Source organism: Eucyclogobius newberryi, unplaced genomic scaffold (genome assembly GCF_026437365.1).
Source record: "Eucyclogobius newberryi isolate DKJ021-1_F unplaced genomic scaffold, fEucNew1.0.hap1 SCAF_27, whole genome shotgun sequence".
NCBI classification, from domain to species: Eukaryota; Metazoa; Chordata; class Actinopteri; order Gobiiformes; family Gobiidae; genus Eucyclogobius; species Eucyclogobius newberryi.
This window is the reverse complement of record NW_027315912.1, coordinates 1,176,110-1,196,062: the sequence shown is the minus strand read 5'-3', so window position 1 is coordinate 1,196,062 and position 19,953 is coordinate 1,176,110. Positions and strand designations below refer to the sequence as shown.

The window sequence follows — 19,953 nt, the reverse complement described above, 5'->3', positions numbered from 1 at the left end:
GCGCACGAGGCGGCTCTGCGTTTCCCGCGATCCCATCCCGGAAGAACGTCCGAAACAAGGAGCAACATCTGGCTGCAGCAGGAGACATTGAATGAGACTGTGTAGCATCGGCTAGCATTGTTGTAGTTCCACAGCAGCGGTGTTCGGGAAGGCCAGGAGACGCTCCAGGGGCTCGCGATCGCTTAAATCCGCGGGGAAAACGGTAACAGGACGCTGCGGGAAACGTGCACACACTCGCGGCTCCGTATGTGCGTGAGTGTGGTGTGTGTGTGAGTGTGTGTCTGCGCGCTAAGGCTAACCACAACACGGCTAACACTGGCCACAGGGTGTCGGAGGCTGGGGTTTGTTTTTGCTCAAATAGCGACGGCTTTTTATGACTGAAAACCTCTCAACACAATGAAGAATAAAGCACCTACGATGGAGTCTGTGTCAACAACTAGCGTGACTACATTTTCAGTTGCTATGGACGTGTTGTCATAATCTGCCCCCAAATGGGATCAAGCACTTCTCACTGGAAAGAATGTAACAGTTTGACATTGAAAGTGTTTCTCAAACTTCTCGCTCCAACATCCTGTCACCACCAGATCTAAACCCGGGCTTTGCCTGGATTTGGGCTAAAATGAGACTTAACCATGAATAATGTAGTAATAGTAAATGTAGTAAATGACTTCTAACCCAAAAGATGACAAAAACATGAATAGATTTGTCTCTGAATGACTGTTATTGAATAGTCTGCAGAGGACACGTCTCACATCTGAGGCTGACACAGAGACACTGGGTTAGACTGTCCAGACCACGGTGTCCAGACCCTCTATGTCCACATGCAACTATCAGTGTAGAAGCCAAAGCAGCGCACATGTGGAGGACATGCTGAGGCGCTGGAGACACACGAGACACACTGTTGTCACACTGTTGTCCACGCCGCCGCACTGTTGTTGTCCACGCCGCACTGTTGTTGTCCACGCCGCACTGTTGTTGTCCACGCCGCACTGTTGTCCACGCCGCACTGTTGTCCACGCCGCACTGTTGTTGTCCACGCCGCACTGTTGTCCACGCCGCACTGTTGTCCACGCCGCACTGTTGTTGTCCACGCCGCACTGTTGTCCACGCCGCACTGTTGTCCACGCCGCACTGTTGTTGTCCACGCCGCACTGTTGTCCACGCCGCACTGTTGTCCACGCCGCACTGTTGTCCACGCCGCACTGTTGTCCTCGCCGCACTGTTGTCCTCGCCGCACTGTTGTCCTCGCCGCACTGTTGTCCTCGCCGCACTGTTGTCCACGCCGCACTGTTGTCCACGCCGCACTGTTGTTGTCCTCGCCGCACTGTTGTCCTCGCCGCACTGTTGTCCACGCCGCACTGTTGTCCACGCCGCACTGTTGTCCACGCCGCACTGTTGTTGTCCTCGCCGCACTGTTGTCCACGCCGCACTGTTGTTGTCCTTGCCGCACTGTTGTCCACGCCGCACTGTTGTTGTCCTTGCCGCACTGTTGTTGTCCACGCCGCACTGTTGTCCACGCCGCACTGTTGTCCACGCCGCACTGTTGTCCACGCCGCACTGTTGTCCACGCCGCACTGTTGTCCACGCCGCACTGTTGTCCACGCCGCACTGTTGTCCACGCCGCACATATTTCACTAGTCTAAATAATCTGACGATCTTGAATGCATTAAGTTTGTAGAGGTAAACGGTCTGCTCATCTCCACCTTTATCCCAGCATCAGAGGATCGATACAACCACACAAAGATCTAAGACGAGCACTGTTAACAACTAAAGACCAAAGGGGACACTTTTGGGGATCTGTTTATGTATTTCTTATTTGGCTGATCTTAGTTTACCACTGCACAGAGCCATATTATAACTCACATCTCACTGTTATTGCACTTAGGTCACATTGTTGTTATTGCACTTAGGCTTAGGTCACTCTGTTGTTATTGCACTTAGGTCACACTGTTGTTATTGCACTTAGGTCACACTGTTGTTATTGCACTTAGGTCACACTGTTGTTATTGCACTTAGGTCACACTGTTGTTATTGCACTTAGGTCACACTGTTGTTATTGCACTTAGGTCACACTGTTGTTATTGCACTTAGGTCGCATTGTTGTTATTGCACTTAGGTCACACTGTTGTTATTGCACTTAGGTCACACTGTTGTTATTGCACTTAGGTCACACTGTTGTTATTGCACTTAGGTCACACTGTTGTTATTGCACTTAGGTCACACTGTTGTTATTGCACTTAGGTCACACTGTTGTTATTGCACTTAGGTCACACTGTTGTTATTGCACTTAGGTCACACTGTTGTTATTGCACTTAGGTCGCACTGTTGTTATTGCACTTAGGTCGCATTGTTGTTATTGCACTTAGGTCACACTGTTGTTATTGCACTTAGGTCACACTGTTGTTATTGCACTTAGGTCACACTGTTGTTATTGCACTTAGGTCACACTGTTGTTATTGCACTTAGGTCACACTGTTGTTATTGCACTTAGGTCACACTGTTGTTATTGCACTTAGGTCACACTGTTGTTATTGCACTTAGGTCACACTGTTGTTATTGCACTTAGGTCACACTGTTGTTATTGGACTTAGGTCGCATTGTTGTTATTGCACTTAGGTCACACTGTTGTTATTGCACTTAGGTCACACTGTTGTTATTGCACTTAGGTCACACTGTTGTTATTGCACATAGGTCACACTGTTATTGCACTTGGGTCACTCTGTTAGGTCATTGCTCCAGAGTAGCGCAGAAAGACCCCACAGTCAGTGAGGTGGTGGGCAGGACTGGCCTCTGCACGAGTGGCATTAGAGCTGATTTCATCCTTATCAAGGCAAAAAGAGAATCTGTTGGTCAGTTCCTTCTGCTTTCTGTATGAAGTCCAGGCCAATGAGCGCCAAAATATCGGCCAATAGCCATTAAGCCTTTAGCTGCATTAGCTGCCACAACTTCAAGATGAATGCCGGCTGAAAACACCCTAAAGCCTGAATGTCCTTTAACATGTGTCTATGGTACAATTGAGAGAAAAGACCCTTGCAGTCCCCTTCATGCCGACTCGGTTAAACAGCTCCATGTTTTCTCCGGAAGGTGCCAGGCTGGCGCAGATCGTGAGTTGGCCGTGGATCATGCGCGACACTGGGGGGAGCCTTGCCCAGAACCGCTGGCAGGGAGACCTGGGGCTGACGGCGGTGGGCCAGGACGACACAGGGGGAGGTATGCACTCATTGCCACTGCTGTGGCTTCACTCTTCAGTTTGTCTGTGCTAGTGTCATGCCAAGAACTCCATCCACCGTTTTACACATACTATTATGCTGTGCTGTCCGGGGCGGGCGTCCGGTGCGTCAAGGACGAGCGTCCGGTGCGTCCAGGACGAGCGTCCGGTGCGTCCGGGACGAGCGTCCGGCGCGTCCGGGACGAGCGTCCGGCGCGTCCGGGACGAGCGTCCGGCGCGTCCGGGACGAGCGTCCGGCGCGTCCGGGACGAGCGTCCGGGGGCGTCCGGGACGAGCGTCCGGGGGCGTCCGGGACGAGCGTCCGGGGGCGTCCGGGACGGGCGTCCGGGGGCGTCCGGGACGGGCGTCCGGGGGCGTCCGGGACGGGCGTCCGGGACGAGCGTCCGGGACGGGCGTCCGGGACGAGCGTCCGGGACGGGCGTCCGGGACGAGCGTCCGGGGGCGTCCGGGACGAGCGTCCGGGACGGGCGTCCGGGACGGGCGTCCGGGACGGGCGTCCGGGACGGGCGTCCGGGACGGGCGTCCGGGACGGGCGTCCGGGAGACGGGCGTCCGGGAGACGGGCGTCCGGGACGGGCGTCCGGGAGACGTCCCGGACGCTCGTCCCGGACGCGGGCGTCCGGCGCGTCAAGGACGCGGGCGTCCGGCGCGTCAAGGACGAGCGTCCGGCGCGTCCAGGACGAGCGTCCGGCGCGTCCAGGACGAGCGTCCGGCGCGTCCAGGACGAGCGACCGGTGCGTCCGGTGCGTCCAGGACGAGCGTCCGGTGCGTCCGGGACGAGCGTCCGGGACGAGCGTCCGGGACGAGCGTCCGGGACGAGCGTCCGGGACGAGCGTCCGGGACGAGCGTCCGGGACGAGCGTCCGGGGGCGTCCGGGACGAGCGGACGAGCGGACGGGACTCCCGTCCGGGACGGGCGTCCGGGACGGGCGTCCGGGTCATCTGACTTCAAATGTACAGGCGTCGAAATCCTGCGTTGGGCGCGAATTGGACGCTGCGGTGTGAACGGGCCTTTAGGCCTGGCACTGCAGGTGAATAAGAAAAAAACTTAAATAAATGTGGGAAAAAATGTTTTTCATCATGTAATGTTTTCATATACACTACGTTTCAAATTATTATGAAAATGATATTTTTCTCTGATTTTGCCACATAGTCAATATAAATGACAGTACAATTGGAATGGCATTCAACAAACCTCCAAAACAGTATTTAAAAAAAAAAAAAAAAATATATATATATATATATATATATATATATATATAAATTGACAACTTATGCTTAGGATTTTAAGTTTAGGAATTTAAAGAAAATTTCTATTGTTTGTAATATATCTTATATTAAAAAATGTCAAATCCTTCTTCATTCAGGTGGGATTCCTGCTGACCACCTCATGGGCCCAGTGTCCGGCCACAGCATCCCCAGCCCCATGCACCTGAAGCTGGGTCAGAAGGAGCCCGTGTGGATGGGTGAGTATGTGGAAGATGAGGATGAAGACAGCCTGGCCAAGATCGAGAGCATCGACGAGGAAGAAGAGATGGAGGAGGAGGGCCGGCAGCAGGGCTCCTGGGAAGAAGGAGATGGTAGGCTGACCTGACTCACGCCACATTGATATGCGTCTCATTCTGAATCGAGTTCTTCACTTGAGTTTGGGGTCTCACTGAAAGCTCTCGGGATGTTAAAAAAAACACTTCACGTTGATTGGTTGAAGCGCCAGAAACAGAAAAAAGTCTCTATCCCTCTTTAAAATAGGCCAAAGCACGCTGTTTTGGTTCGGTCACAGTGCCGCTCTGTGATTGGTTCCTGTCCCGCCTACAGGACCACTGATGCCGACTTATATGTTGAGCCCACATGCTAAGCTAACAACAAAGCTAGCAAAGCATGTTTCAAACTTCTTTACGACAGCCAGAGCGCTCGCGGGCGAAAACCAGACTTTAGAAGTTCTAGTGCATCATTACTCTTATTTTCATTGTCAAGCCCAGCAAACTATACATCATTTTAAAGATTATTTTCTCGAAAAAACAAATATGTCATTGATTCACATTGAATCATATACATCCCCCAATAAGCAATTACCAATAGTTTGGGATAAAGTCTCAACTTTTCATAACACCTTTCTTAACTCTTTTGCTGTTTATGACGGACTCAACGGGTTCAATCCATCTGTAGCTGTCTCGTTCTGTCTGTAATAATACACAGAAAAACAATATCCACTTGTATTTTCCCTGAAGTAATCCCATTTGGACAAATAGTCTAATAAACAGTGTTTTTTTTTTCCTTTAAAAAAATCACAACTAAAGCTCGTCCGGCGCTTTTCTCTGTCTATAACAAAAGACTGTTTCGATTTCCCAGATGGTGTTTGGTATGTGTTCCTGACACTTTCAGCTACAGAATGAGACCATGCAACAGGTTTTATGTTCAGGTTTGGGTTCTACAGCTTTTGGAAAAAACAGATGTACCACGATTGCTGCGATTTTACGCGCGGTCCTTGAAAGTTTCCGCGTTCCCAGTGTGCTTGAAAAGTGCCGCAGAACATTTTCATTGACATATTATTCTAGCAAATGAGCCACGCTTTGTAGCGGTGGGCGGGTTTTAGGAAGCACCAGACAGAATGTTCACTGTTCAGATGCGAATAAGCAATGAAGAGACAGTTATTCGGTGCACGCCGACAAGATTTTGTGCACCACGTTTTCTGATCTTGTTAGCCTTTTGGACGCACATTTAGTAGATATATGTATTGTTATATCAATACATTAAAAAAAAAAAAAAAGAAAAAGAAAATATATATATATATATTTCATCTCTGTTGGGAAATTCATGGGTAAACTCATATTCACACATTTTCACGTACATTGTTTTTAGCAGTTATAATAGGTATTAGTGGCCTACAAAACAACAGGCACAGTTGGCACATATTTGCATCACTTGTTCCGAATACATTTTTTGATACAAAAAGGTCAAGCACCAAAATGCCTGTTTAGAGATCTGAAACTTTACACATGTACAGTAAATAGCCTCATTTTACAATGAAGTATGTCATGCTCAGGACCTTTTTTCAAATTGAGAATATTCAGGCGAGACTAAAAAAAGGATGTATTTTGTATGTTGGTGCTTCTGTAGTGTGAGTTCTGAAGCCCTGACGGTGTCATAGTGTCATCTGCACATCTGTAGAAACTAGAAGCTTTTTAATGATGCATCACACTCGCATGTGGAACGTAACATCCTCTTTTAAGAACCAATGACATTTGGGTCCAGCCTTTGTGCACAGGGGGAAACAGGCTGATGGTAACAGGTGTAACTATTATATTTCCAGCGCGTAATGCATCTAAAATGACCCAAAGCCGATGCATTACATACAGAGAGGTTAAAACCCGGGGCCGGCGTAAATGCTTTGCAGAGAAGTGAAATAAATGCAGAAAGAGCGGAGGATAAACTGGATGTAGGTTCCCGTTTATTCCAGCTTTAGCCTCGTCTCACAGCCACACAAACCAGGAAGTATTACATATCTTTTTGTGAATTGCTGAGTAAGAAGTGAAGGTATGGTTATATTTAATTTATTAAGAATCGTCATGTCTAATGGCGCTCACTAGTGATGCCTTTTTCCTCACTCGCCCCCCGACCCAAGTTAAAATAGCTTATTGTGCCGTTTACACAATAGTTTAAAGCAAAGGTGCATTTAGAGCCCACCCACACCTGCTTTACTTCTCACTGAGCTTTCCACTTATGAAAGGAAAGTGATCCAGCTTTGTAGTACAGACAAACCAGGGTTAACCCTGAAGTTGCCCTGCTTAACCCACTCATCCAGTTTAACCTTTAACCCTAAAATACCTGATGTTTTTTTTCTTTTTCAGCTTTAGTGAATGAGGAGGAGTACCACATACATACTCAGTGGCCGGTCCCTAAAATACCCTCCCAGGCTGCTGCATATTCACACTTCCCACAAGCTCCAGAGAAGTCCGACAGTGAGGAGGAGGAAGAGGAGGAGGAAGAAGAAGAAGAAGAGGAGGAAGAAGAGGAAGAGGAGGAAGAAGAAGAGGAGGAGGAGGAGATGGGCCAGAGTCCAAAGGTGGGTAAAGTTCATTTGGACAACATATTAGTTTCTTTTCTTTTTTTTAATTTTTTTTTTTTCCTTTCAAATTCAAAATAAGTTAACAACAGAAAACACAGTACGGCACAAAACAGAATTAAAGGGCGAAACCAAAAATAAAATTAGAAATAGACTAGAAAACAAAGGAAGGACACACACCCATGACACAGATGCATTTAAATAAGAGTCCCATTGTTTTGGGCCAATGGTTCCAAGTACAAGCGAACAAAAGTGACCAAGCACAGCCCTGATTTTTAGTGACCATTAATTTTAATTCTTGATAATGGACTATTTTAAAGAGCCTCAATATTTGTATTATAATATCATCTATTTGAAATGTGGTTAGCACTTGAGGTGCATTCACCATTGTCCACATTCATAATTGACATAGGTCTATATGAGGCACAGTCGGTGCTTCCCCTCTTTAGGTATTAAAGATATGATGCTTCCTTCCAACTTGGAGGGATCTGAGCTGTTTTAAGAGCCCAGTTGAAAGTTGATAAAAGCAGCGACGTAAGTGTGTCTTTAGAGCTTTATACACTCTGAGGTGTGTCTTTAGAGCTTTATACACTCTGAGGTGTGTCTTTAGAGCTTTATACACTCTGAGGTGTGTCTTTAGAGCTTTATACCGCTCTGAGGTGTGTCTTTAGAGCTTTATAACACTCTGAGGTGTGTCTTTAGAACTTTATACTGCTCTGAGGTGTGTCTTTAGAGCTTTATACACTCTGAAGTGTGTCTTTAGAGCTTTATACCGCTCTGAGGTGTGTCTTTAGAGATTTATACCGCTCTGAGGTGTGTCTTTAGAGATTTATACACTCTGAGGTGTGTCTTTAGAGCTTTATACACTCTGAGGTGTGTCTTTAGAGCTTTATACACTCTGAGGTGTGTCTTTAGAGCTTTATACCACTCTGAGGTGTGTCTTTAGAGCTTTATACACTCTGAGGTGTGTCTTTAGAGCTTTATACACTCTGAGGTGTGTCTTTAGAGCTTTATACACTCTGAGGTGTGTCTTTAGAGCTTTATATCACTCTGAGGTGTGTCTTTAGAGCTTTATACCACTCTGAGGTGTGTCTTTAGAGCTTTATACACTCTGAGGTGTGTCTTTAGAGCTTTATACACTCTGAAGTGTGTCTTTAGAGCTTTATACCGCTCTGAGGTGTGTCTTTAGAGCTTTATACCGCTCTGAGGTGTGTCTTTAGAGATTTATACACTCTGAGGTGTGTCTTTAGAGCTTTATACACTCTGAGGTGTGTCTTTAGAGCTTTATACACTCTGAGGTGTGTCTTTAGAGCTTTATACCACTCTGAGGTGTGTCTTTAGAGCTTTATAGCACTCTGAGGTGTGTCTTTAGAGCTTTATACCACTCTGAGGTGTGTCTTTAGAGCTTTATACCACTCTGAGGTGTGTCTTTAGAGCTTTATACCACTCTGAGGTGTGTCTTTAGAGCTTTATACACTCTGAGGTGTGTCTTTAGAGCTTTATAACACTCTGAGGTGTGTCATTAGAGCTTTATACACTCTGAGGTGTGTCTTTAGAGCTTTATACCACTCTGAGGTGTGTCTTTAGAGCTTTATACCACTCTGAGGTGTGTCTTTAGAGCTTTATACCACTCTGAGGTGTGTCTTTAGAGCTTTATAGCACTCTGAGGTATACCTGTCACTCCCTTTTTTTAGTCTGTTAATTTCAGTAGTTATTCTATCAGCAATTTATTTTTTGTTTTGCTCTTCGGCCATGGCGGGTAAAGTGAGGGTCCAAAAAATATTGTTTTTCTTCTTCTTCGTTTCCTGATATTTTGGTAAAAAACAAAATCTTGTAGAAAGATTCAAATACTTGTATTTGGTCAAAATTAAATTTTTCTGCTTATCTTCCATTTTAAAAATAGTTCTTACTGCCTGTTTTCTAAGCCTCCAAGCTATCACTTTGTGAATTTTAAACCACTTTCATATATTCTATGTTTGGTGAAGAGCATTTTTTTTGTTTCCTGTGAGGCCACGTCATTCATCTCACCCCTTGTATTTTGATGATTTGAGGATCCTTTGGCATGTTTAGCTTCCAAAAGCTTGAATTTGTTCTGTAAATTGTTTTTAATTTATTTTTGCCTGAGGTGACAGCAATTATCCTGCTCCTCAAAACGAAAGTTACGACTGTATTGACGGTCCTAAGAATCCCGGATGAGCGCCAGAAGCGGTGCATAAAGCCCTGCATGATCCTCCTTGCACATACATGGGTCAAGATGTAATAACAACAAAGTCTTTGACCTCCTGGTGGCTCACGTGAATCTATATCACCTTTTCACAAAGCATGAGGGTCTGGATGCTCTGGTGGTCATCAGGGATCGTAGTTACAGTCGTAACTTTTGTTCTACTTCATCCAGACAGACCGCCAGAGGTGGTGCATAAAGCCCTGAATGGTGAATACCAGCAGGGTCCCAAGGAACAGACAAAACCACACCTCAATGCGATCGAAAAAAAAAATCATGGTCCGCCCCGCAGCTTGTCTCCAAACCTGTAGTGAGGACTTCTAAGGACCAATGAGACCGTGGAGGAGCGACGTGCATGTTTAGACATTACAAACTGGCAGGTTTTTAGAGCTGCCACAGACATCAGCTGAGGGGTTTTAGCATGGCGGGCCTGCTTTGGCTGGTCACCGCCCAAAAGATACCGCCAGGTATTAAGATCACGGCACATAGGCGCTCGCTCGCACGGCGCTCGCACAGCGCTCGCTCGCTCGCATGGATTCAGACTCTATTTGAAATGGACAATTTCAAACTATTTTTGACTAAATGGGACACATCGGACTAAACTGTCGATAAATACAATCGCTTTCAGTATTGATTTCATGAACATAAACAAGACAAAAATAGCTAAATTTTCATCGTCAAATGTCCAAACTAAACGACATACCTTTACTGACGAAGTATAACGGATCAATTAAACATGACAAAATCTCAATCTCGACTTAAATTAATTGCCCAGCCCAATGAGTTTATTGATGTATTTGATGAAATTGATGTTTCCTTTAATTGATCTGTAATAGTTGGACTCAGAAATGAAACAATACAAAAATAGAAGTGCTTTACTCTCACCTCCTCCTGTGCGGTGTGAAAGTAGGTCCTACTTTCACACCGCACACACCCAACTCCAGTATGAAGTAAAACGGCTTCAAAATGTGACTGTTGTGTTCCTGCTGACCCTCGTGCACATGTCTCCAACCGAAAGCTCTTCTAACTAGTGGCAGTGGGAAAACGAATATCAATTTCCACATTTGTAGATCATAAGTTTGGAGATTTTGTTCTCAAACTGAATCTCGCACATCGTTACATCAGATTCACTCCGGTCCAGCTCTCCTCTGCTCATCTCATCTGGACACTTGTTACCAGTGATTTAGCTCTTGAATTCACAATGTTGCTCAGTAAGAAATAATATTTTCGGACTTTTAAGCTGGAGGAGAGCCCATAATTCAATGGACATTGTTAATACTAACTTTCAGAAGGTCTTGGAGGCATCTTGAAAAACCTGAAATTGCTGAGACTGTAGCAAAAGGCAACTCAACATCTGGGCCACAGACTGGTGGGAGGAGCAGCTGTAAGGTCGCCTTGAGCGTTATGCACATTGTGAAAAGCCTTTGCAACATTGACATTTTGATTTTGTCTTTAATCTCGTAGACCTTGTGTGAACATTTTCTCATCTCTTTGTCTATATGGCTTCCCCCCCAGGACTTTCCCCTCGCTGCCCCGTGCCTGAGACAACCCACTGACCTGACGCGCAGGCTGAGGACGCGCAGGAGAATGGGTCTGGTGGGACAGTGGAGGCGCTGGAGGCAGAGCGCACAGTGGATGAACAAATGGAGAAGAGGGAGAGTACGATGCAGCCTCTACAGCCGCAAGAGGAGAGGTAGAGCATACGGGCCAGGGCCGAGGGGCCGGGACGAGCGCAAGGGCCCCACCGAGAGAGGTAACCAGACATCTGTACATGTGGTGTTTTAGTTGGATGAATACAGCAAAAATGGGATAATGGTAGAAAAGGTTGCAAAGCTAGTCATCTGGACACTTTTAGACATCAGGTCATTATCAACACAGACGGTACTCTAACGCTGGGCTCACATTGCACGCGGTGAAGCTCACACCACCAGCGGCGGTGCGGAGGATTCTTTGTGTTGGATTGAATTTTTGCTTGATGCCGGAGGCCACTGCAAGCCTTTTCCCTATATTAATGTTAAGTCTCATGTAACTGCAACAGCACCACAGAGCTCTGGTCCTAATGTGAGCTATCACCACAATAACGCCACTCTAGGGCTGCAACGATTATTCGAGGTAATCGAATAATTCGATTACAAAAAAGCTTTGATTAATATTTTATTGCTTCGATGCTTCTTTTAAAAACACGTGAATCTGTGGCGCGCGGACCGCACGGAACGACTAGTAGCGCTTTTGTTTCCCACGGAGCTTCTTCCTGAAGCCGCTGAAGCACAACAGAGAGAGCGGCGTGTTTTAAACTCACGAGTGCGACACATGGATCTATTATAGGTGCGACCGGGAAGAGTTTTATGTGTAAAAGAGCAGGTGCCGCGAGCTGCCGCGTCCAACCACCACAACGAGCTCCGCACGCCGCCCGCCCCGGCCTCACCGCGCCACCGCGGACCCCCGCTCCACCGCTGACCCCTGCTCCACACTCCCGCTCCACACTCCCGCTCCACACTCTGCTTCCCTGTCACACTCGTACGTTTCAAACATGCCACACGCTCCTCTGCGGCGTCTTGAAACAGCGATACATCTATGGAAACAGCAGGAGGACCGCGACTATGTTATAATAATCTGATGTGAAACAGAAAGTCCACGATGACACGGAGCCAACGCCGTAAAGTGACAAAATGTAAAATGTAGAGCCGCCGCTCCAAACACCAGCATCACTGGTCCCACACACAATGTTTTACAAACAAATGTCTTATTTTAAGTTATGTGACAGAAACGAAAATTAATTCATACTGTAACTGTTCCAGTCTGGTGACAAGTTAATTAGCCCTTTTATATATATTCTTTATATATTCTTTATATACAAACAGAACACTTTGGACTGGTGAAGTGAAATGTTGCTGTTTTTGGGACAAACTTATGTGAAATTAAGAATAAAATCAGTTTTTTTAGGCAGAAACTCAATTTGTTATTTGTTTATTACAATGAACTATAACGTTTATTTAAAAAATGATTTAATATGCTTTTAAATGGTTTACGGAATGTACAAAAAATTAACCGATTCATCGATTAATCGAAGAAAAAATCGATAGATTAATCGATTACTAAAAGAATCGATAGCTGCAGCCCTACACCACTCAACACTGACAGTGTGTAATGCTGGTTTACAGTCGTGCATTTTCACCTAAAAGCCTTCAATCATATGAAGGCAGCGAGCTCATCCTCAGCAGTGAGAAGGAATGGTTGAAAGGAGAGTGAAGTAGGCAACTTCCCTCAGAAGGAAATCCCTACTTTGAATAAGAATGGCCTGAGATGCAAAAACCTCCCCTATGTCTACAACAGCCTCATGAGGCCTGGGCAGAAATCAGACCTGTCAAATGTTAGTGAGGTACAGCTCTGGGGAGAGCAGGGCATACAATACTTGCATAGAAATATGAATCATTTAGAGGTGAATTACACTGGGACTATGTCTCTCTGGCCTGGGAACACCTCGGGAGCCCCCCTGAGGAGTGGAAGGAAGTGTCTGGGGAGAGTCTGGAAGTCCCTGCTTAGACTGCTGCCCCCGCGACCCGGCCCCGGATTAACAGAAGAAGATGGATGGATGGAAAGTCGAATTACAACTTGTTTTGTGAAAGAAATGAACACTTACTAGAAGAGTTTCAGCAGAAGAAGAACTGTTGATGGGGAAAAACTGAAATAACCTTCTGTGCTCGGACATCTCGACACTGCACGGCATTACAATCTACAGCCTGGTGATGAAGTGTCTCCACAATACTAACATTTCAAACTCGATGATACTTTAATATCAATACCACAATGATGATACAAAAACATAAAATCCTAGACCGTTCAAGAAGATTTTAACACACTTAAAAAAATAAATAAAAAAAAACGTTGAGTCCTTGAATTGTGTAGTGTAATGGTCCATATGTGCAGTGGGTCATGTGTTTGTGTATTTCCTCTCAGATGAGTACGAGGTGGGAGCCGAGGGCCGCGAGGCCCGAGGGCCAAGCCTGATGGAGAGGCCAATGCAGCCGGCGCTCACAGAGGAGCACGTCAGCTGTGTCACAGGTACTTACACGTACACGTACACTTACACTTACACTTACACTTACACGTACACGTACACGTACACGTACACTTACACTTACACTTACACTTACACTTACACTTACACGTACACGTACACGTACACGTACACGTACACTTACACTTACACTTACACTTACACTTACACTTACACGTACACGTACACGTACACGTACACGTACACGTACACGTACACGTACACGTACACTTACACTTACACTTACACGTACACGTACACGTACACGTACACGTACACGTACACGTACACGTACACGTACACGTACACGTACACGTACACTTACACTTACACTTACACTTACACTTACACTTACACTTACACGTACACGTACACGTACACGTACACGTACACGTACACGTACACGTACACGTACACGTACACGTACACGTACACGTACACGTACACTTACACTTACACTTACACTTACACTTACACTTACACTTACACTTACACTTACACTTACACTTACACTTACACTTACACTTACACTTACACTTACACTTACCATAGACCCATGGCTGATGTGTTTAGAACAGCCTGTGTTTACATTGTATTCATTTGAATGAGCTGCAAATTAAAACATTGAATTTTGTTGTATACAGACGGCAAAGAGTCAAAATTGTTATTTATATGTTCACGACTTTATAAAGTTCATGTATTACTGTAGAATTTGTGATGCTTAGTGAAAAAAAATATACATTTTCTTGTCAAACTGTTGTGTGTTGAGTAACATTAGATTTAAGAAATGTTTATTACAAGGTTTTTAGAACTTCTACAGATTCAGCCTCCTGGAATGCACCGGGCTAATGGGCGCCAAGCTTGTCCAAGTTATATTCAAAAATATAATTGTATTATTTATTCATTTTTATTTTTTTGCCGCAGGCTTTAATAGACAGTAGATGGAATGAGAAAGAAATGAAGGGGAATGATGAGGGAGAAAGGAGGACATACAGCAAATGTCTGAGTCGGGATTCAAACTCACGATACTGTGGCCGTTCATTTGACCTTTTCCCTGTAATGCCCACATTTCCCCAAGAGATGGCACTGTTCCCTCTAAGCTGCACCTGCGCTGCTGCGCACTGCTCGCACTTAGTGCACTGCTCGCACACAGTGCGCGCACAAGAAAATCTATGGCCCGCAGAAAATAAAATTCACCACAAACGGCCTTCGGGGCCAATCAAGCAGGAAGTGCAAGTGTTTGACACTGAAGAAGACTCTTGTGGACAGTAGAAGACTCTTGTGGACAGTAGAAGACTCTTGTGGACAGGAAAAGACTTGTGGACAGTAGAAGACTCTTGTGGACAGTAGAAGACTCTTGTGCACAGTAGAAGACTCTTGTGGACAGTAGAAGACTCTTGTGGACAGTAGAAGACTCTTGTGGACAGTAGAAGACTCTTGTGGACAGTAGAAGACTCTTGTGGACAGTAGAAGACTTGTGCACAGTAGAAGACTCTTGTGGACAGTAGAAGACTCTTGTGGACAGTAGAAGACTCTTGTGCACAGTAGAAGACTCTTGTGCACAGTAGAAGACTCTTGTGGACAGTAGAAGACTCTTGTGGACAGTAGAAGACTCTTGTGGACAGTAGAAGACTCTTGTGGACAGTAGAAGACTCTTGTGCACAGCAGAAGACTCTTGTGGACAGTAGAAGACTCTTGTGGACAGTAGAAGACTCTTGTGGACAGTAGAAGACTCTTGTGGACAGTAGAAGACTCTTGTGGACAGTAGAAGACTCTTGTGGACAGTAGAAGACTCTTGTGGACAGTAGAAGACTCTTGTGGACAGTAGAAGACTCTTGTGCACAGTAGAAGACTCTTGTGGACAGTAGAAGACTCTTGTGGACAGTAGAAGACTCTTGTGGACAGTAGAAGACTCTTGTGCACAGCAGAAGACTCTTGTGGACAGTAGAAGACTCTTGTGGACAGTAGAAGACTCTTGTGGACAGTAGAAGACTCTTGTGGACAGTAGAAGACAGTAGATAATTAATCATTATTTAATGCATTTGTGGCTTTGTTACAAGTTACAGGTCAAATCTTGCGTGTCATTTATAGTAATTCATTCGTTCACACAAACACACCATATTTTCCTGGCCCCGCCCCTCTCCTGGCCCCGCCCCTCGGCCACATTTTAGAACCCAATGTGGCCCTCGAGTCAAAAAGTTTGGGGACCACTGGGCTACAGCAATGTGTTTACAAAATGTACTATATAATAGGGATGCACTTTTTCATGTTAACATGTTTGAACTATTAGAGCCCTTTGCAGTAGTTTGTGTCTGCTACAGGTTTATTGACTTTTTTCAGGTAGGTTCAAGAGCTGAGGCTAATGAAAAGCATTTATTGGCAGGTATTTAGACAAAATCCCATCCATTTTGCTCAATAATAAAAAGGATAAGGAGAGCTGTGTCAGTATATTTGTGGCCAGAATATCGATTTAAAAAAGATGATCAAAACAGCTGCTCCGAAATATTGGACTGAGATCAAAATGAAAAATGAAAAAAATTACATTCAGACTCTATTTGAAAATGAACAAATTCAAACCAATTTTGACTAAATGGGACACATCGGTCTATTTGGGTAACAAAAGATCACCAAAATCTAAGGTACTCTGAGTTTAGAAAAACTAAAAGGGCCAACATGGCTTTCAAATCAAGGGTTCATTCAAATAAATTTATTTTTGTAAGGCCCAAAATCACAATAAGTCGCCTCTGAGGGCCGAATCAACAATGTCTGTGGTGGCGAGGGGCGATGTCCCAGGGTCCTCTGTCCTTAGCTCCTCCTTCTCGGCCAGGAAAAACTACAAAAAAAACCTCTTTGGGAAAAAAGCGTAGAAACCTGGAAGAGTTCCAGTGAAGGAGAGATCCGACTCTCACAGACGGACACAAGGGAGACTGGAGCTGGACCCACTCTTCAGGCAGAAGAGGGACCGTCCACACAGGGCAGGGACCATTTCACCAGGGGAGGGGCATCTGGGTCCACAGGTCCTCAGGAGTGAGAGAAAGAAAAGAAGGCGGTGAACAGTTTGCAAGTGGAATTAAACGCTCTACCTCCTACAGTACTTTTAGAGACTCTTGGCACCACCAGAAGGCCAGCATTCTGAGAGCGAAGAGCTCTGTTTGGATGATATGGTTCTATAGCATCTTTGAGGTAGGATGGGGCCATGTCATTTATGGCTTTGTAGGTCAAGAGTAGAATTTTGAATTTGATTCTAGACTCGACGGGGAGCCAGTGAAGAGACTTCAGCACCGGCGTAATGTGCTCTCTTCTTTTTGTTCCTGTTGGTAATCTTGCTGCTGCATTTTGAACCAGTTGAAAGCTTTTTATGGAGCTTTAAGGACACGCTGCAAGCAGGGAGTTACAGTAGTCTAATCTAGTCGTTACAAATGCATGGATAAGTTTTTCGGCATCACTTTTAGGCAGGATTCTTCTGATTTTGGCTCTTGTTGCTTAAATGGAAATAGGCTGTTTTACAAGCTTGATTTATATGAGCTTTAAATGAGAGCTCCTGGTCCAATAAGACTCCAAGGTTTCTTACAGTAGAACTGGAGGCTTCAGTGTGACTATCTGCTCAGATAGAGCATCTCGTAGATGCTTAGGGCCAAGCACAATGACCTTGGTAGGCTTTAAGCCTCAGGGTGCAAAATATAAAACATTTGACCTTTTGACACCGAAGGTGTGAGTCTGCGCAGTGGGCTCTACTCGCCTCCCTTTGCCCCACACACTGCATTTTGGACTTTTCTAGTGTTGATGCACTTTTTATGATTAAACTCACGTATTTTTTTATAACCGACTTGTTTCTGTGCATAGCCTGAGCTCCTTATCGTATTATTAATGAATTAATTAACTCAAATAGCCCAGCAGTTTGGGCCGCGCGCCGCGGCTCTGTAGACACTCCCGTCTTGGTCAGCTGAATTTCCATTTTGACTACCAATCCTACAGTGATCGGATCACACGTTTCTATATTTACATATATCATTTCTATACTTATGATCAAATGAAATGAGTGGAGGATTCTGATCACGCATATTTCTTATAATAAAATGAGCGCATAAAGCGGAGGATTCGAGATGTTCCCTTATTTTCACATACACAGTACAACATGGTGCCTCCTGTGAGCAGCTGGTACATTAAATGTGACGAGCTCCAGCGTGTGTCTTCGTGCTTCATGTGCATTTTACAGACTGACTACATCCTGATGCTTCTATGCACCTTCACTTTAGCTTATGAGGAACCTTCGGACTAGCGAACCTTTGGACTAGCGAACCTTTGGACTAGCGAACCTTTGGACTAGCGAACCTTTGGACTAGCGAACCTTCGGACCAGCGAACCTTCGGACTAGCGAACCTTCGGACCAGCGAACCTTCAGACCAGCGAACCTTCGGACCAGCAAACCTTCGGACCAGCGAACCTTCGGACCAGCGAACCTTCGGACCAGTGAACCTTTAAAACCTTCGGAGGTTCTGAGTTGTGTTGTGGTTTTTCCTGCAGGGAGAGGGTCTAAAGACAGGAAGAGGGTCTAAGGACAGGGGGAGGGTCTAAGGACAGGGGGAGGGTCCGAGGACAGGGGGAGGGTCCGAGGACAGGGGGAGGGTCCGAGGACAGGGGGAGGGTCCGAGGACAGGGGGAGGGTCCGAGGACAGGGAGAGGGTCCGAGGACAGGGGGAGGGTCTAAAGACAGGAAGAGGGTCTAAAGACAGGAAGAGGGTCTGAGGACAGGAGGAGGGTCTGAGGACAGGAGGAGGGTCCGAGGACAGGGAGAGGGTCCGAGGACAGGGAGAGGGTCCGAGGACAGGGAGAGGGTCCGAGGACAGGGAGAGGGTCCGAGGACAGGGAGAGGGTCCGAGGACAGGGGGAGGCGCTCTGGGACTATTGTCCATTTGCTTCATTCCGATGAACATGGTTTAATCTGCTTCTATTATTGACCAATGACTGTTTCATCGTTTGATTCTCGAACTTTCTGTTGGTAAAATGAACCATTCTGAGAAGCAACTGCTCTTGTGATTTTTGGGCTTGACATAAATAAAGTGACTTGTATTTGCAGGCTTCCTGGAGCAGGCTCTGCAGCAGTATGGCAGTCTGATCCCAGTCCATGTGGACGACGTCACAGAGAAGCTCCAGAATGTCTTCAGTGAGAGCTTCTCCCAACCACACAGGTCTGCTCTTGATCCCTCTTCTCATTATTCACGCATGCTAAGCCATATGAGTTTGATATTAAATGTGTCATGTTTTGCTGAAGCTTTTGGCAGTTATCCATTGAACATTGTTTGATCAGCTTTTGTTTCTTTGTTTGATTCTATAAACTTCTGTTGGTTAAAGGATACATTATGCAAAATTGACTTTCCTAACATTTCTATTTATCCGGGTCAAATAAAATGTCATGATCACTTCTGAAAAGTCAACTAGTTCATTTAATACCAAATGCACGGTGTTGACGAGCCAGTAATGAACGAGTAATGAATAATGGTCATTATAAAGGTAACTATTTCCATATTGTCAGTAGTCTGACGACGTTCTGTGGTGTTTTGCAGGAAAGCCGTGGTACAACACTTGATGCAGTCTTTCCAGCGCTCCTCTGGCAGCTCTCTGGCCAAAGGCTTCAGGGTCAACTACAAACGCCACGTGCTGACCATGGACGACCTGGGAACGCTCTATGGCCAGAACTGGCTCAATGACCAGGTACTGTCCCCGTTTACTGTCCACTGTTGAGGCCTTGCCTTGACTATGTGTCACACATTTCATCACATTCAACACATGAATTGAATTAAATTACCATCGGCCATTACCGTTTGAATATTTATTTTTAATTTCTTTTCTTTTTTACCTCCAGTACCACCTAATACCACCAGGTCTAAAATAGGACTCAACCTGGACTATAATAGTTCTAAAAACAAGAATAATGACTCTAAATAAAGAAAAGGGCTACAGTTGAAACCCTCTGTATGATGCAAACCAGAAGCCGCGTGCAACTCTTTGTGAGCAACAAATAATACATATTATTATTTGTTATTATTAAATTATTATTAGTATATTATATTATTAAAATACAGAGTTAAGACCAGTCTTATGACCAACTGGTGCACTCAGCTCTTGATGCTGAAACTTGGTTGTTAAAATTGCTTGATTTAAAAATCTATCATCTGTTGAAGCTCTTAATAGTCCCTTAGTCCCATCAGTGCGTTTCAATCAGCCCTATAGCATCACAATCTAGAATGTGCTATAGTTTCTAGCTTGTTTAATTACTACATCATTGTTTTTGCAGATTATGAACATGTATGGTGACTTGGTCATGGACTCTGTACCAGAAAAGGTAACATTTTGCTCCTGGTTAATTCCCAAATAATATAAGTGA

At 45.3% G+C, this 19,953-nt stretch overlaps 1 protein-coding gene across 1 annotated transcript in view; it reads left to right on the top strand.

Annotated features, from left to right (window-relative positions):
- Positions 1-34: 34 nt before the first annotated feature.
- Positions 35-19,953, top strand: part of senp3b (SUMO specific peptidase 3b) — a 32,109-nt gene continuing 12,190 nt past the window's right edge. The window contains exons 1-9 of the mRNA XM_072459748.1: positions 35-202; positions 3,085-3,210; positions 4,595-4,807; positions 7,076-7,290; positions 11,027-11,264; positions 13,439-13,573; positions 18,646-18,757; positions 19,133-19,280; positions 19,864-19,911. Coding sequence (XP_072315849.1) covers positions 3,123-3,210; positions 4,595-4,807; positions 7,076-7,290; positions 11,027-11,264; positions 13,439-13,573; positions 18,646-18,757; positions 19,133-19,280; positions 19,864-19,911 — 1,197 coding nt within the window. The 5' untranslated portion in view covers positions 35-202; positions 3,085-3,122. The remainder of the gene's footprint in view (positions 203-3,084; positions 3,211-4,594; positions 4,808-7,075; positions 7,291-11,026; positions 11,265-13,438; positions 13,574-18,645; positions 18,758-19,132; positions 19,281-19,863; positions 19,912-19,953) is intronic.